This window comes from Melanerpes formicivorus, unplaced genomic scaffold, assembly GCF_026170545.1.
Source record: "Melanerpes formicivorus ecotype bairdi unplaced genomic scaffold, bMelFor1.0.p_v2 SCAF_2, whole genome shotgun sequence".
NCBI lineage: Eukaryota > Metazoa > Chordata > Aves > Piciformes > Picidae > Melanerpes > Melanerpes formicivorus.
Genome location: NW_027142354.1, coordinates 51,350,537 through 51,374,605, shown reverse-complemented (window position 1 = coordinate 51,374,605; position 24,069 = coordinate 51,350,537). Strand labels below are relative to the sequence as shown.

The 24,069-nt window shown below is 44.7% G+C and overlaps 1 protein-coding gene across 2 annotated transcripts in view; it reads right to left on the bottom strand.

Annotated features, from left to right (window-relative positions):
• Window positions 1-24,069, bottom strand: part of ERGIC1 (endoplasmic reticulum-golgi intermediate compartment 1) — a 64,311-nt gene that overhangs the window by 37,054 nt on the left and 3,188 nt on the right. For both annotated transcript variants that reach the window (XM_068160231.1, XM_068160241.1), the window contains exon 2: window positions 4,441-4,502. In XM_068160231.1, coding sequence (XP_068016332.1) covers window positions 4,441-4,502 — 62 coding nt within the window. The remainder of the gene's footprint in view (window positions 1-4,440; window positions 4,503-24,069) is intronic.

The following is a 24,069-nucleotide window of genomic DNA, read 5'->3' as shown; positions in this document are numbered from 1 at the left end:
AAGGCCTGGCTTCATGCATAAAGCATAGCTTCACTGCAAGACCACATCCACGTTTCCCACAGAGCTCCAAGGACCATCTGAGACAGGTTGCTTAAAACTCTAATTGATAACATGATCAATACACCAAAGGTTGCTGGTGTTAGACACGCTGGAAGATGCTGCTGGTGGCTAATCAGTAATCCCAAAAGGACAAGAAATTCTGCCAAGATATTTTTTTCCTACACTAGCTTTGACAGCCTGACCTTTTTGTGCATACCCCTTCTGACACATACCCCTTCTATGCACATTCCTGAATCTTCCTCCCCACCTCACAAGAAATCAAGGAACCGTGAAGTGTTTAACACATCGCACAGCCTGAGGACGTGGACCCATGCCTATATTAAGGCATAAAATTAATAGCATTTATTATTCAGTGGAGCAAACTGCTATGAAGTGCAAGGAATGGGTTGTGCTACAGATGCCATGTGAATCATAACTTTGATATTTCCTGATGTGTATTTTAAAACTCCAGGCTCCAAACAACACAAGAGTATTTCTGGATAACTTTACCATGTGTGCAAGCAACATGTGCATGCAGACTGAATCCACACTGACTGCTAAATAGGATTGTTACAGCAGCTGGCCCCTCTCTCAAGATGTCAGGCTGCTCTTGTCCAGCTAGATGCCAACTGTCAGCCAGCCAGGGCATGTGCTGCTGCTGCCCACATACCCAAACATGGCCAAGTGGTCACCACATTAGTCAGGTCTGTTAGAATGGCCGTGTGCTGGCATCACAGACATGTAACAGAGGGGTGGGCAGGCCTACAAAGACTGGCACAAGCAGCTGGTGGAAAACAGACAACAATGGCATGACTGGATGAATGGCATAGAGATGGCATTGCTGGCTGACAGAAGAGATTTCTATTGAGAAAAAGGAAGGAGTAACTTCTGAACACTTTTCAGAGAAGCCCACAGCAAGGGGCATGTTGCTCTATACAAACCTCACCAGTTAACTGCAGGGGACAGTTCTTGGCTCCTTCATTCCTATTAATTTTCAGTAGCCAGAAAGGTTGCTACACAGATCTGAAACATCTTGTATGCTGCATCCACTGCAACTTGTGAAATTACAAACCCATACATAATAGAAGGCCTCAATAACCCTCCAGTTGGCTTCTGAATTTGCTTGTGTTTGAGACTGCCTGCTCTTTTCCACCATTCAGGTCCCTGAGCTGCTTGTTTCCTAGAAAAGTTGGCCACTTCAGCCCTGGTGGTCAGAAGAAAAGCTGCTATTTTCCATCCCTTTTCTTCTGTCCTCTGATCCATGCCTTCTTCCCTAGTAAATGTAAAACTTTCCAAAAAAGACCTTTTTGCAATCTAAAAGCAACTGCAGGAATCCTGCCTTCAGCACCAGGAGTGATACTGAACTAACATTTCAGCAGAAATCATGTGGGAAGGGCTTGAATCAACAATCAGCTACTACAATTTTACATCTGCTCTGGAAAACTTGGAGGACTCCAAGAAAACAAACAAACAAACAAAAATTGCATCCATAGCCATTTCACTTATTTGCCAGACACAAAAAGATTTTTTGAGAGGCAGAACCTTCCCTTACCTTCAAGTCCTCAGTGTTATTCCACACTGAGATCCCTAAAACATTTATAAGCGTTTATCATTAGATCAAATTACAAGTCACAGGTTTGGTCAGACAGCAAGCCCATTAGGGAAGCTGCACACAAGATCCTCACATGCAAAGCCACCAGTTTTTTGGCTGCTTGTGTGGTTCAAAAGCCTCTATCAACCTGTCTAAAAGGACTCTGACAAAAAGGAGGAGTACGAGTCAGAGAAGAAAATCAAAGCCTGAGAAGCTGCAAGTAACAATAGAGAGAAGTAAGACAGCTAATAATTTTAAGTAAGAGTCACAGCCTTCAAGCCTTCCCACAACAGACTTATCACTTGAGCTGTTTACTGCAGATCAGAAAGCCTAACACTCCATGGCCTTTGATGGTTTTTTTGTTTCTAAAACACACTCTCCTGCAGGTGATTCATAACAAGACAAACTCTCAAAGGAAGCCCAGTTACAGTGTGGGAACTCTTCGTTTCCAAAACAGGAGTGAAAGTAGGATCACTGACAAGTTCAAAGTGTTCCTTTAAAGCGCTGAATCTCCCATGCCTCTGAATTAGCAAACAGGTTTTTGATTCAAGCCCTTTGTTCACAGTTTCAGCAAAGCCAAAAGGGAGTCAACACAGAAGTAATTCAGTGGTCAGGAGAACACAGAGGACAAGGACTCCCCCAGAGTAAATATTTAGAGAAATGTGCACATTTCAACACAACAGTTGAGACTGGCAGGAACCTCTCAAGAGATCATCCTGTCCAACTCCCTGGTCAAAGCAGGGTCAGCTAAAGCAGGACTGGATCTACTTGTTTTGAGTATCTCTAAAGACAAAGAATCCAGCAACCCCGGGCAACCTTGTCCCAGCCTTTGACCATCCTCACAGCAAGTAGTGAGGAGTTCCTTTAGGTCACAAAAGGCTTTTCTTTGTGCCCATTGATTCACTGGGACTGACTCAGTTCCATCCCCGCTGCCACCATGGGATATGACATCACTCACGTCAGCAGTGACATACAAGGCCAGTGACCTATCTACGAGAATGGATGAACGGAGAACAGCTACACGATCAAAGGAAGTCACTGCTCAGTGGAACAGGAAAGCTGCATTAGGGATCTAATTACAGGCCTGGCAGGATCAACCTGATCAATGTTTACCACTACACACAGCCTGCTCACTGCACATAATTGGGCAAAATTGCATTACTCAGCCTAGAGCCTCCCTCAGGACAAGGAAGGGAGGAAGGAAAAGGGGCCCAAGGCAAGAGATTTCTATCAGCCAAAGTCTGTACAGTGATACGTGGGAGTGAGAGTGGATCGCTATCGATGCTTTCTGCCCAAGCAACTTTTCTTCTTTAAAAGCATGACAAATAACAACAAAATAAGATCTCTGCTTATTAGTCCCACCTACAACATCAGACGAACCCACTGAGTACACTGTGAGAGAAACACTTGTTCCCCCAATCATCTTCACCAGTAGCCACTGCCTACTACCACCCACACTGCTCCTTACTGATCTAGAACCTGTATTCCCTGCTTGCAGTAGTTTGGTTCCTCAAGTCTCTTCAGCAGGCAAACACCTGGGTACACCAAGTGTGAATGCAACTGTTCCCAGGAGTTTTTCATACTGACTGAGGGGATGCCCATTACAGGTAAAAAATCTGCAGTTAGCCCTTCCAACACTGTTTGGAGCAGACTCACAGCTTCTGCTTATGGCAAGGCACTAGCAGATGGGAGCAGATGTTGGTCAGTTAGAGGGCAGAAGGGCTCTGCAGAGGGACCTCGACCAACTGGACAGATGGGCAGAGTCCAACAGGATGGCATTCAACAAGTCCAAGTGCTGGGTGCTGCACTTTGGCTACGGCAATCCCACGCAGAGCTACAGGCTGGGGTTGGAGTGGCTGGAGAGCTCCCAAACAGAGAGGGACCTGGGGGTGCTGATTGACAGCCAGCTGAACATGAGCCTGCAGTGTGCCCAGGTGGCCAAGAAAGCCAATAGCATCCTGGCCTGCATTAGGAATAGTGTGGCCAGCAGGAGCAGGGAAGTCATTGTGCCCCTGGACTCTGCAATGGTTAGGCCGCACCTTGAGTACTGTGTCCAGTTCTGGGCCCCTCAGTTTAAGAAGGACATTGAGACAGTTGAACGTGTCCAGAGAAGGGCAACAAGGCTGGGGAGAGGCCTTGAGCACAAGCCCTGTGAGGAGAGGCTGAGGGAGCTGGGGTTGTTTAGCCTGGGGAAGAGGAGACTCAGGGGAGACCTCATTGCTCTCTACAACTACCTGAAGGGTGGTTGTAGCCAGGAAGGGGTTGGTCTCGGCAACCAGCACCAGAACAAGGGGAAACAGTCTCAAGCTGTGCCAGGGGAAGTTTAGGCTGGAGGTGAGGAGAAAGTTCTTCACAAAGAGAATCATTAGTCATTGGAATGTGCTGCCCAGGGAGGTGGTGGAGTCACCATCCCGGGAGGTGTTCAAGAGGGGATTGGACATGGCACTTGGTGCCATGGTCTAGTCATGAGGTCTTGGGTGACAGGTTAGACTCAATGATCTTTGAGGTCTCTTCCAACCTTAGTGATACTGTGAAAAGCCCTCTAGCTACTTAGTAAATAAGAGTGGCTATTTCAGCACTAGATTCGTTGGAGCTCCCTTGCATGACAATGCATCTTTACTATCTTTTGTTGAGAGTCTACCATGTAGTAAACCCTACAGACCGGACAAAATGAGCTGTCTCAGCAACAAAGGACACCCTTTCCAGGGCTCACTCTCTCTTTTAAAAAAATCCCTGGAGACAGTGAAGCCAAATGATCTTTAATTTTAGATCAGGGGTATGCAAGGACATCAAAAAGAAGCATTACTTACTAATAGCCCCCGTGTAGGTTGGCTGTGTAAGGTCTTTTGGCACCTTCCTGTAGATGTCAAACCTGGAAGAGGAAAAGCAACAGCCATAAAACAGGTGGAACATTTTAGGACATTTCATGGCCCCTCAGGGATTAATGATGCTGAAGTTTTTTCCACCCAGCCTTCCAACAACATTTTTTTTCAGTTTGCAGGATATGAGGAGGAAAACTGAAACAAAACAAACCCAAATCCTTTTACTTTTGTACAATTATGTAACTGTGCTCCTTCTTGGCTCCAACTTCCAAAGCACCTCTCTCCCCCTCCCTCTGCCTTGCTGTCTGTGGATCGGTGCAAGCTGAACTGTGAGAGGTGCCATGGAAGAAGTCATGCTGGACAAGTTTATAGAACACTGTAAAAGGAAAGGGATACTTTATAGACTCTGAATAGAGAGGTCTGGCAAAACAAACAAACAAACAGTGAAATACAATCTACATTGCCTCTTGTAGTCTGTACCCTGCAATAGCCAGAAATGGACAATACCAAAGTCAGCTATCAAGGTAGTGAGACGAGAAACCTCCCCTTGGACACTGGATACACAACAGAAATTAACTCAAGAAGTTTGCTACCTCCCCCCACGCAAAATCCAGTTTAATAATAGATTGTTGTTTTGATTCAGTCATATCTTTTAATATCCATATGGCTCAGCTTTGCTATTTTAAACTCTCCATGGTTAAACTTTCGCTGCACTTAGGATGTTAACCATATTATTTCCTACAACCTCGTGCTCCTGCACGCCCAGCTGCAATGCAGCTCTGACATCAGTTTTTCCACCGCTCAGTAAAAATTAATGAATGCATTAAAAACACTGACACATACCCCCCTTAAGAAGGGGGGGGGAAAAAAAATGGTTCTCCTCCAAACTGAACTCTTTTTTGTTTGGCTATACCACAAGTAGGTGGGATGTGATGCTTTTTCCAGCCGTGAAGAGGCACGAGAGACTCCAGCTTCCAAACTCCTACCCTACACTGAACCAAGATGAAACACTCCTGAGTTTATTCAGTAGTTCCTACTATACCAAGTACTAGAGCTTCAAAACTAGATTCTCTTTTTTACTCTTCATCAGTTGGAGGTACTCTGGGTGAACAAAAGAGCATTTGCCTCATATGGGATTAGAAGGGACATTGTTGCTGTGTTTCAGTCAGGAGCTGAAGCTGAAGGAAGGGTAAAGAGGAAAAATGAGTAGGTATAGAGATCATTTACCTGCCCAGTTCAAGACCTGAACAAGCTATGCAATCATGCAACCCTTTCAACAACCCATAGTCACACACTTATTTGTCAGAGCATGCTGCACAGTACACACATGGAGCTGAATGTTTTCATGACTCCACTTGCTGCCATCTCCTAAATAGATTAGTAATAGTCCTGAACCAAACAGTCCATTTATGGCTCTCCTGCTGCCCTGAGAACATCTGGGAAGTGCTGTTTGCGTTCTTTCCACATACACCCAAGCAACAGCAGCAGCAGCAACCCAGAGTAGCTGATGACATGATGGTCACACAAGCAGAGGAAGTAGCTGATCATTCCTGCACACAGCCCATTAGATTCTGAAAGCTGGTGTCGTCTCGCCAAAGTGACAATAATAGATCAACAAGGCTAAAAAAGCTGGAAGAAAAAGAGAGAGAGCACATGAACACACAAGAGCTGCTGAGTGGGAGTGAACCGTTCGAAACAGGGAAGAGCTCTATGCTGGATTCAGTAAAAGCAGCAGCATGTGGCTACTATAAAAGGAAGTCTGTTCTTACAATGAGAACTATTTACCAGTGTGATGACCCATCACAGGATTAAAAAAAGTTTAAAATCCAGCTTTTTAAATAACCCAGTGGAAAGTTGCTGTCATGGCAGGGATCTCTTTTCAGACTTTTAATAAGTAACATCCAAACCCTACAAATTAAGTCTTACATGGAGTTAAGTAAGCTAAGATTAGGCAAAGACGCTACAGAAGGTGATCAGCGGCTCCCAGCCAGCTACACTTCATAGTATCATAGTATCAGTCAGGGTTGGAAGGGACCACAAGGATCCTCTAGTTCCAAACCCCCTGCTATGGGCAGGGACACCCCACACTAGATCAGGCTGGCCAGAGCCTCATCCAGCCTCCAGGGATGGCGCCCCAACCACCTCCCTGGACAACTCATTCCACTTATCACCTGGCATTAAGTACTTAAAAGGCAGTGTACCCTCTCTGTGCTATTCTGCTTCCTACTTCTTCTACCACAACTCTTGGGTCTATACTTCCAGGCTCAGGCCTCCCTACAACCACAGTACAGCAGATTCCCAAGAGCTGTCACATGAGGCCCTTAATGCACAGCAAGGGCTACTTAAGGTATAAGCACAGCGAACGCACACAGCTTGCTAGGCGAAGAACGTCAGGCAAACAGCATCCCAGCCCTGGAATTACAGTCCAGCACAGACAAAAAGAGCACAGAGCAACCCAGGAGAACTGAATAAAGCTTTCATGGCTCTGTTTCGTAGAATTAACACATTTTTACTTATGTGACAGATAGTGCAGAATAACAGAGTCAAGAGTATGCAACATATGGAAAAAAGACAATGAGACCAGACCAGATGGCAGGGAGGAAAGCTCAGCTGAGAACTGATGGATGAACACAGAGGCTTGAAGGATGACATCCATGGTCTGACTCAAGCAGCAGAACGGAAGGCAAGCAGGGAGGGTATATTTAAGCTTGCAGAAGGACGCTGAAATGATCACAACAATTAATATTAACGGCGAGGGAGTGGAGAAAGACACGTTGGGAATAAGAGATCAACACTGCTGGCTAGATTTTGCTCACTGACATGATATGAGTTAAGCCCAAGAGGCCATCAGACCAACAGAGTAAGGACTGGCTGTGTGCAAGTATCCTGGCAGAACATTTACTTGCTTGGGAAAGACATGCTCTGGATCAGGAGGATTTATCCTTTGGCAAAGAGAACAATAATCTTCAAGGTACCAGGCATGTTCCCATAAGGCATCTGATACCAGCCACAGCTTGAGAAAGTACACTTCAGCCTGATCCAGGATGGTGAAAACAGCAGCTAGGTTTATGGATTCAGAGAAGGGCAAGCTGGAAGTGCAAACAGATTGCAAGACATTGAACTGTGAAGAGAATGATGGAGATGCTGACCTATCTTGTTAGCTCTGAATTGAATTCTGAATTAGAAAAGATAAAAAAGGCATATGATTCAGTGACAGCTTGAAATGTGTGCTTGTGAGACACCAGAGAGAAGAAATCCCAGCAGTAAGTAGAGAATGGAACCCCAAGGTACACCTCATTAATTCCATATAATAAATAAGTAACCCAAGCAAAAGTCTCAAACAAATCCATGAGGTTGACAAGAGTAACAGGGTGTCCTGTTACAGTAAGAACAGAGGAAATCAGAGACTTGTGAGAGCCACAGCTCCTATCAGACCTAAGGGTGATCACTTACACTGTCCTGGGAAGAGAAAAGAATGAGGATTAGACACCACAGATGATTTGTAATGTAGGAGGGAGGAGACCATGGAGTTGTATGCATGGTAAATGGGAACAGGTTTTACCTGTCCTCAGGTCAGATGTTTCTACAAGAACCTGCAGTAAAAATTCCAATAAGCCTCCAGGTTCCTGAGGCATTGGTCACTTGGAAAAAGTATTTGTGCCCTGGGAACAGAGAAGAACCTCGTGGTGTATGTATTGCAAAAGCTGCCTTACAGACTTCTGACAGTGGCACATTCAAAGCAGTGGAAGGCATTACTAATGCTGGAGGAAGACTGGATGTTCAGAAAGGTTATACCAGCCAGCTCATAATGCAGCAAGACACACTGTACCACCCTGTGAACATCCACTTTGATAGTCTGGATGACCATGAGAAAGCAGACTGCAGATATGCAGCACATTCACTGCTCCACAGTAACTTAAGTGAACTCTCTTCACCTGCAGTACTGTGCAGAAGTTTACCCCACTCCCACACAGGGACACATTACTTTACACTTATAAAGCATATCCACAGGACAGGCAGCACATTATTTATATAAAGCTTTTGGCAACTTCCTTCCCTCACTCAGAAAGGCACAACTTGTACGGCAGAGCAGTATCTCGGAGTTAACCGACCGACATCGCTGCAGCGTGGAAACAACGACCTCGCGGCTAGGAAAGTTCTTCCTCCAGGTCATAGATATCCTCACAAGGGGAAGGCTGGACCTTGGAATGCCAGAGCACAAGGCTGAAGACAGAACTAGGCTGTGTCGGTGTAACAAAGGGATTTCCTGACACATCGAGTGTCTCTATTGCCTTTCCTTTCAATGGAAAGCATGGCAGCAAACAAAAGGCTGTTTGGCAACGTCAGAGCTGCGCAGGAATCACCATTCAGAACTAACATGAGGGAATGCTATGATCCTTTTTTCTCAGTCCAATGCTGAAAGGACATAGCAAAACAACCAAACCTTTCTCATCTTCCTGACAGGAATGTCAGCAAACTGGTAAAACAGCATTGTAAAGAAGAGCAGCAGATGGATCATTCCTACATAGGTTCAAACAGAGCCAGGGCTGAGGCAGAAGTCCAACTGCCTGATGGACAGGTGTGCAACACTCATCTCAGGAACACAGAAACCACATTTGGTCTCACCCTACTGCAGCTGCCTAAGAGGACAGTGAGGTAAAATTGCAGATGGGAGCTGAACAAAAGGATGGCAGATTTCAAGGACTTCAAAAGCTGTCCCTAGGCTAATATGGGATGGTGCTATTGCTTTTTTTTTTCCTCAGACAGATATCTATGTTCCTCAGGCTCACTTATCTAGGACCTCCTAGAGCCCCAGGAACCATCAGTGTTTAGCAAGCCAGGATCAGAGGCAGTAGTGCTCATCTGAGTGGGAGAACCACAATCATGTCCAAGGCTGGATGGGCAATGATAGACCAAACTCAACAGAGGGAAACAAGTTGATATTAGCCCTAGGATGATCCTTGAGTTTCCTTTCAAATCTGTTTTATTGACATTACAAGAAGGGTGACACACAGGGGAGAAGATGTCTACCCAAACATTGTGGGTTTTTTTCTATAGCAGATACTTCAAATGTCTGCCCTGAGAATGAGGATGAGCTCACTCCCTCAAGCAGGAGCTGCTGCAGGCAGGGCTTCCTGCCAGGGCATGCTTTGTAGACACCTGAACAGTTTTAAGTCTGGATCTGATGTATTTCAGGAAATGAAGGAATAAATACACTATTTCACTTAACTTTGCCACTCCTCTGAACAGAAAAATTCTCTCTAATATCTTTGGAGTTGGAAAAGAGCTTCAGTAAAATATTACAGCAACACTTCTGTAAGATGCTGTTAACTTTTTCATGAGCAAGAGGCAAAGAACTTCAGGCAATTAAAAGTAGAACTAACAGTGCTTAAATTTGAAGTGTTGGAGCAAATGGAAACTCTGATACCTAAATGAATTCATATCAGAGAAGGAAAAACACTAATTCTTCCTTTAGATTACAGCATTTGTAATCTGCATCAATAACACCAAATCCTCCCTGGCACAAACAAAGGACCACTGCACTGCCCATGGCACCCAGGACAGACATTCAGAGCACAGCTTATCAATCTCCCTGTATTACTGACTCACTGTGTGGAGTTACTGCAAAGAGCAGATGCTTTAGCTCTGTCTGTGAAGCACTGAAAGACAACTCTGGAGCAAGCTGCAGTGGGATGTGCTCATGGACCCTTCTGCAAGGTCTGCTTTTACTGATTTAACTAAGGGGCATGAATACATCATGTCATCTTGTCTTAGCAGCAAGGGTCTGTGGCTGTGATTCACACAGCAGAATGTGGAAGTGAAGTACCACTTGATTCTCCACCTCCCACATTACCCAGCATTCAGAAATGGCATCTATTTTTCAGCAGATACCACATTTGAAGTTGAGGTCACTAATTCCTGGTGACATTACTCACCCTCAAGAACAGGTCCAGTGCACCGTGAACAACTGTCACAAATTCTATTACCTATCAGTAGTTTTGAGATCTCTTTGAAAAAAAGAGACAACCTGGTGCTGCTGAAACAATTTGGACCTGGGGGGACTGATTGACAGATGGCTGAACATGAGCCAGCAGTGTGCCCAGGTGGCTGAGAAGGCCAATGGCATCCTGGCCTGCATCAGGAACGGTGCAGCCAGCAGGAGCAGGGAAATCATTGGTTAGGCCACACCTTGAGTACTGTGTCCAGTTCTGGGCTCCTCAATTTAAGAAGGGCATTGAGACTGTTGAATGTGTCCAGAGAAGGGCAATGAGGCTGGGGAGAGGCCTTGAGGACAAGCCCTATGAAGAGAGACTGAAGGAGCTGGGATTGTTTAGCCTGGAGAAGAGGAGGATCAGGGGAGACCTCATTGCTGTCTGCAACTACCTGAAGGGAGGTTGGTCTCTTCTCCCAGGCAACCAGCACCAGAACAAGAGGACACAGTCTCAAGCTGCAGCAGGGGACGTTGAGGCTCGAGGTGAGAACAAAGTTCTTCACAGAGAGAGTTGTTAGCCATTGGGATGTGCTGCCCAGGGAGGTGGTGGAGTCACCATCCCTGGAGGTGTTCAAGAGGGGATTGGACGTGGCACTTGGTGCCATGGCTTAGTAGTCATGAGGTGTTGGGTGACAGGTTGGACTTGATGATCTTTGAGGTCTTTTCCAATCTTATTGATTCTATGATTAACAAATAACTCTACCTGAAGTGGCTTGCAAGAACAACACATTTAACAGCAGAAACATACCTTTACTATTCAGTTAACCAAACAACTGGCAAGTCTATAGCAGACCTGACTAAACTAGACAAATGAAGAATTACCAAGTAATACACAGAAAAAAGTTAACTTTGAAACTACTACAAAGATGATACTGTTAGTGCACTAGGAAATCTGAAGAACCAGTGCTAGTATTCCAACATGCTGCACACTGGAGGCCCAGTGCTAGACATGTAGGATGAGCAAGAAGCAACACCTCCATCATAATCTATCAGATACCATAATGGCTCCCAGAAGAAAAAGGGCGTGGAGGAGATGTCCCTAGTGTTTCCAAGCTACACAGGAAGATCCAGATAAGAAAAACACATCTGGTGAAGCCTCACAGACTAAACTGTCCTAAAGGGCTGCCAAGGCCAGTAAAAGCTCCGTCCCTGACTGCTTCCTTCTTGGTAAGAAACACAACTGCCCTGGGAAACATAGGGGGTGCATACTGAAACAGTGAAAGGCAAGGCACCTATGACATACAGAGGGACAGCTTGGTTGTCTGAAGAAATGAAGAACAATAAACCTTCTTAAGATGAGGTGGCTTCCTGGAGCAACAAGAGCCCTTGGTCATGGGCTCAAGTGTAAACTGCAACACAAAGAAGCAAAGACATAATAAACTCTGTCTTCAGTGGCAGCCAGTACTTCAGTGGGAGGCTGTGGGGCATTGTCACAGACTGTATCACTCAGATTCCCTCTTCTCACACAATATTTATATATGTGCAGTACATGTTAATTCACTCCCAAGATTAAGCCAGAGAGCAGGAATATGCCTGCCTTTTCAGAACCTTTTCAGAGCCATGACCCTGTCACACTAAACCCACTGACTCTTTTGAACACCAAGAAAGTAAGCTCAGAAACCTGGCACACCAGCTAACGCTGAACCTGTAGACTGAGCTCTCTGCTTCACAAAGCAAAACAAGATTAGGCTGGCCTTTAAACAAACAAGAAATGTTTCCCTGCCACTGCACAGGGGAAGACAAGCTGGTTAAAGCAGTTTTCAGAACTTGCTTCCCCTTCTGTTCATGTGGTGGTAATACCCTTGCCCAGTTTAACAGCAGCTTGCACAGCTCCTGCACACTGGAGGTACATTCAAGAGCAATATTGCTGCTGGGTTGCTCCCCGTCGGTCAAATCTTTCTTGCAACCAAACAAAAGGGGATGAGAGCATGGCTGCAGACCTCAAACTTCAAGAATCCAGGAAGGCATGATGTCAGGATTCCTGCACAGACACCCCCAATTCCTGACTAATGTCTGTTCCTTACAAAGTCATTCACTACAGACTCAGCAGCCAATGAAGCTACAAAGTGGAAGAGAGAATTTCTCCCATTAGGCACTGTGCCTGTCACCTTGTCATGGTCAAGACACACAACACAGAGGTATCCAATGCCAAGCAGACACTTGAAGTTTCAAGAAATTCATTCTTAAGAGAACAAACAAACAACAAAAGATGCTTTTTATCCAAAGATCAAACACTCTGCTTGTTAACTACATTGGGTTTCTTTTTCAGGCGAATAGAGAAACTGCTGAATGGCGCAGTCCTAGGAACTCACAGGCACTCAAAACAACAATCCCATGCTGCTTTTGATGAAACCTACATGCACTGTGGAAGGTACACAAAGGGCAAGGCAGCTACCAAACACAAACACGGACTGTCAAGCCAAGCCAGCACCCATTTAATCTTTGATAAGAGTCATCTTGAGGCAGCTCTGTCTGATAACAGGTTAGAAATAGTCTAGTGTCTTCTCTTCTTTGAGAGACATTCTAAATAAATCCATTTTTAGGCCACATCCCTCTGAATTACACCAGACTCTTTAATTACTTCATGTAGACATCAGTGAATCCAGGCAACTAACAATTTCTATTCAGCTGCCATTGGAGAAACAAATCATCCTTAACTACAAAGATTCATTTTCCCTGAAGACAAGGACATAACCTCAGGATTTGCCGCTCCACACTTCTGTCCTTCCTCTGTTTCCTATCTGCCTTCTCAAACATTTCTGTTACATTGCTGTATTACAGCCACATGACTTCAGAGAGCAGAGGTGGTTGGTCCAGTCACCTTTATTTAATTCTCCATGGGAGCAACAGATCTGCTGCAGAGACAGACAACCAGCTCTTCCCACAAAATCTGTGTAACTGTACCTATTCTTAAGTTTGTCATTTCAGAACAGAAGTGGTACATTAGGAGCTCAGGAAACCAAGGATGTTGACTTGCTGGAATGAGTCCAGAGAAGGGCAACGAAGTTGGTGAGGGGCCTGGAACACAAGCCCTATGAGGAGAGGCTGAGGGAGCTGGGGTTGCTTAGCCTGGAGAGGAGGAGACTCAGGGGTGACCTTATTGCTCTCTACAACTACCTGAAGGGAGGTTGTAGATAGGAAGATGTTGGTCTCTTCTTCCAGGCAGCCAGTACCAGAACAAGAGGACACAGTCTCAGGCTGTGCCAGGGGAGGTTTAGGTTGGATGTTAGGAAGAAGTTCTATACAGAGAGAGTGATTGCCCATTGGAATGGGCTGCCTGGGGAGGTGGTGGAGTCACCATCATTGGAGGTGTTCAGGAGGAGACTTGATGGGGTGCTTGGTGCCATGGGTTAGTTGTTTAGGTGGGGTGGATTGGCTGATAGGTTGGACGTGATGATCTTGAAGGTCTCTTCCAACTTGGTCTCTTCTATTCTATTCTATTCAAAGTGTGCATGAAATGGGGAGAGGAGAATAAGCAACCTCAACCCCACTCCAGGAAACATGTTCAAGTGCACATGAAATGAGCTGGAACTGTGTTTTTCACCAGTCCACAGCACAGGCTACCACACAGCTTACTTTCTGCTGCTACCTCTGAAGAATTGTCCCTAGACACAGAAGAAGAGCTTACAGACTATGATTCACTTAATACCTGCTGCTATTAAGTACCTTAGCAGAGATACCACTTGGAGTTAAGAATCCAGCAATTGTCTTTGCATAAAATGCTTTATCATTTATAAGTAGGACATGGGAAGCAGGAAGGGATTCAGTCAGGATAAATACAAGTTGGATTAAGTCCATCTGACATTTAAAGATGACCATGCACAGACAGACTCCATTTTCTCTCTCCAGGAAAATTTTAGTGGAAGCTGGTGTTACACAGGGAAGATCAGTATTTAACCACCATGTCTGTCTCAAAAGCTGTCTTCTGCCCTCCAAAATCAGTGTAGCTTGGAGGCAGAATGGAGAAAAAATAAAAGAAATCAAAACCCAGGCCACATTGGGTATCTTCTGTGCGAATTCATGGAATCAAAAGGAAGCTTTGGAGAGATTGTTGTCAGAGTAAGTTCAGGCTGGAGACTAATGGCAGAAGGGAAATGCCCTTCCTTTAGTACCCAGTGGTGTTTCTAGAGAAACCTTCCCACCAAAGCCATGCTCTGTTGTGTCAAAGACCATTTGTATCTTTGTGATCTGCTGCCTGCTCAGGCAAAAAGATGTCCATCAACTAATCAAGAACAAAATGCTTAAGAGAAACCCTGCCTTCCCAACAGCTCCCCGTGCTGTGGGGTCCGTGGTTGCCAAGACATTTGAGAGGTTTCCTGAAGCAGCTCGGCAAAAGAGCTGGCTCCCAGAGAGCACCCACTGAAAGACCCAGTAACTGGCACTCCCCATCCACCACCCCATACTCCATAACACAAATATGAAGTAAAACTAATTCTTAGGCTGTAGCTACTAGACTAAGAAGGGAAGAAATTGCTGTTCCAGGACTTTAGCTCTTGGCTGCTTCTTTGAGACAGACATTGGGGAGGAAAAAAAGAAAGCAAAAGAAAGAAAGAAAAGAAAAGAATACAAAATACTAGGAAAAAATAAGAGAAACTGAGAAAGCATGCAGAGCTATTTCATGCTGCTAGAAGAACAAAAGATTTAAAGAAATAATAAAATCACTTTGCTAAAAAACTTAAGGGGAAAAAAAAAGTTGTTTAACAGGCAGTAACTGTTCCTGTTTCCTTGGGTCACTGCTCTCAAATAATGACTTTAGGACAACTGTCAACAAAGCAGCCTTAAGATCCTTTTGAACAGCAGGAGCAGGGCAACTACACCAACTGAGCAGCACAAGCCATCAGGGACTCAGCCTTAGGTAGTTTTTAACCTCTTCTTACCCTGTGTAAGAAGGTTTGAGACATTTAAACAACATAGAGAAGGAAGGTAATGTCAGAATGCAAGATGGGCTCTTTCTCTCAGACACTGGAAAGAGCATTAAAGTCAAAGGACAAGATTTACAGAGTGGAAGTTCTGCCAGAAATAATGATCATGGTATATTTTCTGGTGTTTTTTGGGGGGTTGGGGTTTGGGGTTTTTTTGGTGGTTAGGGGTTTTGCTTTGGGGGTTTGCTTTTTCCTATTGGGGAAGCATCAAGAAGAACATGTCTTTTAAAGCAAAATCTCTCCTTACTTTACTCTCAAAAAGCAGTGATTTCCAACTCCCTCAGCACTTTCAACTTCTTATGGTCCTTGCTTTACCTCTGCTGTTCAAAAATCCCCAATTTTGTTCCACAGATCTACCAAAGGGAAACAATTCTCCACAGAAAGCAAGCAGAAGTATCTCATTCTAATGCCTTCCTCTATACCTGTATAGAAAGCCTTAAGTTTTCTATTTTTATGGAGAAATAGTAGTTCAGTACTTCATTCTGAAATCCCTTCTTCAGATCATGCTGCCCTTCTTCCCATCCAAAGGCAAGTGCATGCTCTGACAACCCTGCAAGAACACTTAGCTCATACACAAGCCAGCACACATAAAAAGCAGTAACTCTTCTTCCAACAAAATAGGTGAAATCTATCACCTTGTTTTACAGAGGGGGAAAACAATGGCAGGAAGTCGGCAGCAGAGGAAGAAATAGAACTACTGACTCTGGTGATTGTTAATTCTTGTTTAAATGACATTTCTATGTTTCCTGTCTGCTGGCAGATGAGAACATAATGTGCAGAGAGCAGCTCAGGACAGCTTCTGGGACAGCCATGCTGTGATCTCGCGGATGGGATGCAGCAGTGGGAGCCAACAGACCTCAATTCTGTTCTGCTCCCAGCACTGACTCACTGTGTCATTTCTGCTTCAGTCAATTAATTCTTTCTTCTTTGGCTTCTTCATTTTGCAGAGCAGTACCTGGTAACATTTGCCCTCCTTCCATCAAGCAAGTTGAAATCTACAGATCAAAAAACTCTGCAAATACAGCCAAGTGCCAGGTGCTGCACTTTGGCCACAACAACCCCATGCAGAGCTACAGGCTGGGGCCGGAGTGGCTGGAGAGCAGCCAGGCAGAGAGGGACCTGGGGGTACTGATTGACAGCCACCTAAACATGAGCCAGCAGTGTGCCCAGGTGGCCAAGAAGGCCAATGGCATCCTGGCCTGCATCAAGAATAGTGTGGCCAGCAGGAGCAGGGAAGTCATTGTGCCCCTGTACTCAGCACTGGTTAGGCCACACCTTGAGTCCTGTGTCCAGTTCTGGGGCCCTCAGTTTCAAGGACATCGAGACGCTTGAGCGTGTCCAGAGAAGGGCAACAAGGCTGGGGAGAGGCCTTGAGCACAAGCCCTATGAGGAGAGGCTGAGGGAGCTGGGATTGTTTAGCCTGGAGAAGAGGAGGCTCAGGGGAGACCTCATTGCCCTCTACAACTACCTGAAGGGAGGTTGTAACCAGGAGGGGGTTAGTCTCTTCTCCCAGGCAACCAGCACCAGAACAAGAGGAAACAGTCTCAAGCTGTGCCAGGGGAAGCTTAGGCTGTAGGTGAGGAGAAAGTTCTTCACCAAGAGAGTTGTTTGCTATTGGAATGTGCTGCCCAGGGAGGTGGTGGAGTCACCATCCCTGGCGGTGTTCAGGGGGGGACTGGATGTGGCACTTGATGCCATGGTCTAGTCATGAGGTGTTGGGTGACAGGTTGGACTTGATCTTTGAGGTCTCTTCCAACCTTGGTGATACTGTGATACATGAGGTATTACTGATCAAAGTTCCAATTTCTTTGAAGGTCTGTAGAAGGAAAGCTGCAGGAAGACAGGCTTATGAAAACAAACTGAATGTGCACTGCAGGAGCCAAGCCTTGGTTCAGTAGCAGGATTGTGCCTAGAGTGCATGTTTACAAACAACCGTGATCAGGAAGGGGTTTGTGTACTGGAACGCTGACTAGGAAGCAAGTGGAAAGTAAAATAAGTCATGCTGTTAAACTCAGCTTCACAGGGAAAGTAAACCCTGAGTATACAAATACCAAAGCCTGGCCATGAATTTGAGCTCAGGATGCACACACAGATTCAAAGCAGGAGTAACGAGCCGATACTTGTAAATACCAAGCAGTTATTAACACATTTTATACGATTAACACCTGCGTAACAGCAGAGAATACACAAACACCATTGAGTAATCAGCCAGTCCTCATTTACACACAAGAGGATACTAGCACACATCCTGCAAAAGTTGAGCTTTAGTAGCCAGAGTCTCAAGGCTTCAAAATTACATTGGAAACCATTTGATCCTGAATACTGAGCAAGCTCTGATACATGAAGAGCAGGACATGAAGGTGGAGGGGCATATGTAGCTTTAAATTAGTTTAGCTGCACTGGCAGCAGGAGAAGACTGCAATCCTCAAATTCTGTATGTCTGACTTCACTCACAACATTACACCAGTTTTCAAAGCATCATCCTCCAAATAATATTCTTTTCATTGACCTGCTGACTCTCCAGACTTACAAGCTTAGGAGTGAGACGTAGGAATAGGTTTCCTTGCCAGCCAGCTCCTCCCTCTTAATTCGAGTTCCAAGAACATAATGAAACTAACAGAGGAAGTTTCTGAAACAAGGAGGAGTACTGAGAACAAGAAAACAAGGTTAGCCAGGCCTGTCATTAATTATATAACCCAGGCTTTGGGTAACTGGACATTTAGGGAAAGGGGCTGAGAGAATGTCAGAGGCATCAGCCCCTGCAGCATTACATCATCTGGTCTGCTAGTTATTTAGCAGGTACACAATTTGTATGAGGGGACAAAAAAACAACCATCCATTTATTTCTAGGACAAAAGACTATGAATCCCCACAACACTCTCAGAAAGAGGGCACATAAAATGAATATGTTATGCTTCCTTTTAAACTGATTTCTTTCCACAGAGCTTGTGCTCTTGTTTTCTCACTCCTGCTAGCCTCTCTGACTCCCTTGTGCTGTCCTGGATAACACCTTTTTGTCAATCACGTTCTAAATTCTGTGCTCTTATTCTCTGAGCAAGTAAGAAACTTGCTCTCTATCACCCAGGCACATGCAGCAATTGCTGTTGCTGAAGTACACCCAAAAATGCAAATTATTTTGGGTGGCACTGATGAATGGAAGAAAGGAAGCAGTACATCACTTTTTTCTTTCAAAATGAAATGTTAGGCTCAAACATATTTCAAAGGTAATTAGGAGGAGGAAAGCATTTATAATCTCAAATACTCAATAGTGGAGTCTTGCCAGCAAGCATTTTATTTCCTTTTAGGCAGTGAAGCAGGTGTCAAAATGAAGGATGGAAGAGAAATGTATTTTTAATGAAGTGAGCAAACTATATTCTATTTCATCAAAACAGGAGAAAAATGTCATGAAGAAAAAATGTTCAAGTAAGGAGATTGGTATTTAATGGGATCCAGCCCTTCAGAGGACTGTAAGCAAGAGCAACTGCACTTGTGAGCAGCAGTATGGTGTTCTGGAGCTCAGAAAGAGAGAATGGAGGCAGAGAGAATAGGAAATGTGATCAAACATAGATGGCTGCTCACACAGCTAAGTACACTGCCCAGATACTTGAATGTCATAAGCAGAATGTAACCTTTTCTGTCCTGGAGCCTTCATCCCCTTAAGCTCAGAGATTGTGGCTTTTGCAGCTCCCCAGCATGTCTCAGGGCCTCCCACCATGGCATCCTCAAGACACTTCCTCCAGCACCATCGCTCACCCATTCCCTACTTTATGAGCTCCCAAGTCCTAAACATCTCTCCTTTTCCCAATCTGAGACCTGGCAGTTCAGGGTTCCTCTATCTCCTGCCATGTTTGTCCAGCTCCATCTCACTACCTAAAGCTAGACTGCACTACTGCTACAAGCTTCAGCATCCAGCTCCTCAGCCCCAACCACAGACACAAAGCCCTGATCTCTCGCAGACACTGAGCAAAATTGAAAGTTGGGCTGTGATTTCCATGGAATTACCTACACACAACTCAGAGCACAACCAGGAGACAGCCACAGAAAAAAATAGAGTTGTACCATAGTCTTCCCCATACCCTCTAGGAATCAGAAAACATTAAGATTCTTTTGCTGCCTTGCACTGCTGAACACTTTGAAATAAGTCTCGTAAGATTAGTTGGAACCACGTACATTTTAGTTTGTGGAAGCTGCCTTCTGAAAGGTTTAAGTCCCAGCTGCACCAGGACAGTACATAACTAAGAGATCTGTACAAAACAGCAAGAACAAATACGACCCCTGGGGAAGACAAAAGACCCCTGGGGTCAAATAAGACCCCTGGGGATGTGTGAAGAAAAGAGCTCATTCTTCATAAGGCTTCCCTCAAAAGCACACAAGCCAATCCATACCCTGCTATGTTATAGACAGATTTCTCCATATCAATTAGGGAAGCTCTTAAGAGATCTGCTAGGCTCACCACCTGATGCTTTACCAAGCCAAGAAAACCACACCAGGGGAAAACTGTTCAGCCACTGCTCTGCTAAGTGAATGAGCAAAGCAAGCTCCCTTCAAAACCAGTAACTGACCCTCAGAAAGGGACTATTACTGGCCTGAAGCTGACAAGACTTATGAATACCAGAATCCTGACTTGAGAACTCATTTGTTATCATCTGGCTTCCAAGTGAAGTTCCTGGGTTTGACTCAGTTTCCAAGAAACACCCCTACTGATGCCACCCCACCAGAAAAATGTGACTGATATAGACCAAGACAGACCCAAGATAGACCTGCTGCTGTGGCTGAGGCTCAGATTTACCCATGTTTGTTACTCCAGATATAACTTCTTGTAATGCAGCAGCCAGTTTCAGATTTCAGTTCAGAAGGACCACATTTGTTTTAGAGGGATGTGAAACTCAAGTGAGGCTCTGAGACTTCACCTTTATCAGAAAACAAAGTCCTATTTACATTGCTGGCTGCACCGATGGTTTAGTCGGCTCTCCAGTCATCCTTTATTTACAGCACACAGTGGTCTAGAGAGTAGAACAGCAATTAGGAAGCCAAGTGATCTGCCTTAGGATATGACTGTTCAAAACTAAGCAAGCATGACTGCCTGAAATCCTGTTAGCAGTAATACAATCCTGTCCATAACATAGCACTTTGAAGGCTCCTCTATTAAATGCAAATCTTTCTGGCTTCTCTGGATTAAACTAGATACATCTCATTTGGAAATATCCTTAAAAAGTAAACATCCAAACACAAAATTCAAATGCAGTGAATCACACTGTCCAGCTAACTGCAGCCTTCACTGCTGTGTGTCTGCCACAATTACTACTGCAATACTCCAGCATTTCAGCATAAAGATGATGCTGTAGATCGTCGTGAGATTGTGCTTAATTTTTTGGCAGAACAGGTTTTCCATTTTGGAGGCAGCTGGCTCTGCACAGGGATAGCTAGGCAACAGTTCAGGACTTGTATTTGGAGAGGAGACAAAAAAATTCCACTATTTCTTCGTTCACTGCAAAACTATTCCTTCCTCCCCACATCCAACATTTGAATTAGGTGCCTAAAAAACACACATGCACACTTCACAATACAAGCTCAACCACTTCCACAGCTCCCCAGTCCACGCTGGTGGTATTGCTTCAACTCTGTTTACAGTGTGATTCAGTCATTTTCACAGCAGTGAACTATGATGGCATGAAGAAAGCATCTGTGTCATCAACGAGTGAACAAAGGAGGACAGTTAAAAGTTCAGAAGGAAGAACACAAAACTTTCCTATAAAGCCAGACCTTGCTGGAGCGTGTCCAGAGTAGGGCAACAAACTTGGTGGGGGGCTTGGAACACAAGCCCTATGAGAAGAGACTGAGGGAGCTGGGGTTACTTAGCCTGGAGAAGAGGAGACGCAGGGGTAACCTTATTGCTCTCTACAACTACCTTAAGGGAGGTTGTAGATAGGCAGAGGTTGGTCTCTTCTCTCAGGCAACCAGCACCAGAACAAGAGGACACAATCTCAGGCTGCGCCAGGGGAGGTTTAGGCTGGAGGTTAGGAAGAAGTTCTATACAGAGAGAGTGATTGCCCATTGGAATGGGCTGCCCGAGGAGGTGCTAGAGCCACCATCACTGGAGGTGTTCAGGAGGAGACTTGATGGGGTGCTTGGAGCCATGGTTTAGTTGATTAGGTGGTGTTGGATGATAGGTTGGATGCGATGATCTTGAAGGTCTCTTCCGACCTGGTTTGTTCTATTCTATTCTATTCTATTCTATTCTATTCTATTCTATTCTATTCTATTCTATTCTATTCTATTCTATCCTACTCTATTCCATCGTTCTGTACTTAGGAATACTCCAATTATATTTTAAGACAGATAATGCATTAGGAAGACTTAGGAAGAAACATTTACACACATGCAGGCTACACAGATACAGTTATTTGTGGCATAAACATCAACAGACTGCGTACAACTCTGCTTGCCCATCTGACTGATGTGACTGCAGAACAATTTCTCAGGTGCCCTCAAAGGGCTATTGTTGAAACAAAGTTAGTCATGGTACTGCCTGGCTCCAAAATCAACTTTAGTAATTACATAAGGTGGCAGCAATACCACTTGGAGGGTTTGTTTACCAGCGACATTGCACAATGTGAAGTGGAACACGCCTGCCAGACGTGGCTGCCGTTCAAGACAAAAATCTGCTTGCAGAGTTACCAGGCACTCCAGCCAGCTATCACCTCAGTAGCTAAGGAGGAAAAGTGTAGGTCCCTGCAAAGTACAGAGGCAACTATCTAACCAGCACAATGCTTCAGCCCCTAGTTATAAATGTAGGTATTACTTGAGAAGTGATGGCTATCACCCTGATCACATTCAAGACTTGAGATTTTGAACAGAATCATTGTACAGGCAGAAATGTCTATGGCTGTGGATGTGAGCGTGACCATGCTCAGCTCAGTACAGGGCACATACAGACCTTTCTGATACGCCATTGCCCCACAAACCTCTAGGCACAACTCATCTACTCAGAAGCTGTATCTGCTGGCCTTAGCAGTTTATTCTTCCCTTTTGTCCTCTCCACACTGTTTGAGCCAAGAACACACCTACCTGCTGCTATCACCACTATGCACCTTCTAGAGGACAGGCACTATGAGCTCATTTGTGCACATATGAGCACATTCAGTGAGTAATTTTGCCAAATGTACTAGTGTGTTAATGTCACTAATTAAACAATGTGCTGGGAGACAGCAAGCTGGAGTACAGAGCACCACAATCTGGTAAGAAACACAGAGCTGGTTGAGACTCCACATTATACCTCCTGAGCAAATGGACACTTCCATTACCATTTGTTCCTTATCAGGCAGTGACAAAACACCACACAGTCACTATTTCTCCTTAACAACTGGCAAACATTCTAACATAGGCCAAACAAATCCCACACAAGTTTAAGCAAGATTTGAGGGGCTACAGAAAGATTTTGAGTCACGACTGTCTCAAATTTGTTGAGAGAAAAATGATAGGATTATGAAAGGCAGCTTTGCTCCTTCTTTTCTTAAGACTGAAGACTAAAACAAAGCTATTTTCCATAGGCTCACAAGTGAATGAGAAATTGTTGTCCAAGAAGTTGCTCAGCTCAGAGAAGATTTTTCTTCTTAGGACCCCAAATCACCAACAATCCACTGGTTTGCCCTCACTAATCTGGCTGGGAATTGAAGGTGGAGAAACAGACCTCCCTGATGTTGACAAAGCAGCCTGTATCACCAGTTCCACAACTGTGCCAGGTCAGATGTCTGAGCATCAGTCTGCCTACTAGCCATCAAAACTCTTAGGTCTAAATTAACCCCAAACTTACTGCCTCTCCTAAAAGCAAAAAGGTTGGAAGTGTGCCAGCTTTAGTTAAGACTGGACAATTTGATTTCAAAAAGGACATACAGGAACCAAAGCAAAGACCTGCCTGTGTCCCCAAACAAAAATGTTTGTTTCTATCTGAATCAGAATCAAAAGTATCATTTATCACAGGTGGGGCAAAGAACAGCTGGCTGTGGGGGCCTGTTGCACTGCACAGATGGAATAAGAGTATTTGCCGCACAAAGAACTTCCACTCTAAATCAGCATTTAAATCTAAATCCCTCCTAAGCCTGGCTCCTTCCCCATGACCTTCAAAATCCAGGTATAACAGGTATAACACACTGCTACCTCATTCAGATTATCAAGCAGTAAAAAAACCCTCAAACAACAAAATCACCAAGCCAACAAACCAACAAAGCCTAATGAAAACATCATAGCAATTACTCAGAGGAAATACGTTCTGAATTTCTCAGTTAAATATACAAACGAGGCTTCACAGGTATTTGCCACTCTGTGCCAAAAAACATGGCCAGGCACAACTGAGAACTGCCCACAATTAGAACAAAAATGGCAGCCTATTTTAGTTTTTTTCTCAGTCTAATCAGTTAAAGCTACCAAAATACTGCAGAAGTTTCACCATCCTCTACAAGTCCATCAGTAGCTCTTTCATGCAAATAGGCAGATGCCAAGAAAAGCCAACAGATTCAAGAGAAGAGGAGAGGAGAGAGAGAGAGGAGAGAGAGAGAGGAGAGAGAGAGAGGAGAGAGAGAGAGGAGAGAGAGAGAGGAGAGAGAGAGAGAGGAGAGAGAGAGAGGAGAGAGAGAGAGGAGAGAGAGAGAGGAGAGAGAGAGAGGAGAGAGAGAGAGGAGAGAGAGAGAGGAGAGAGAGAGAGGA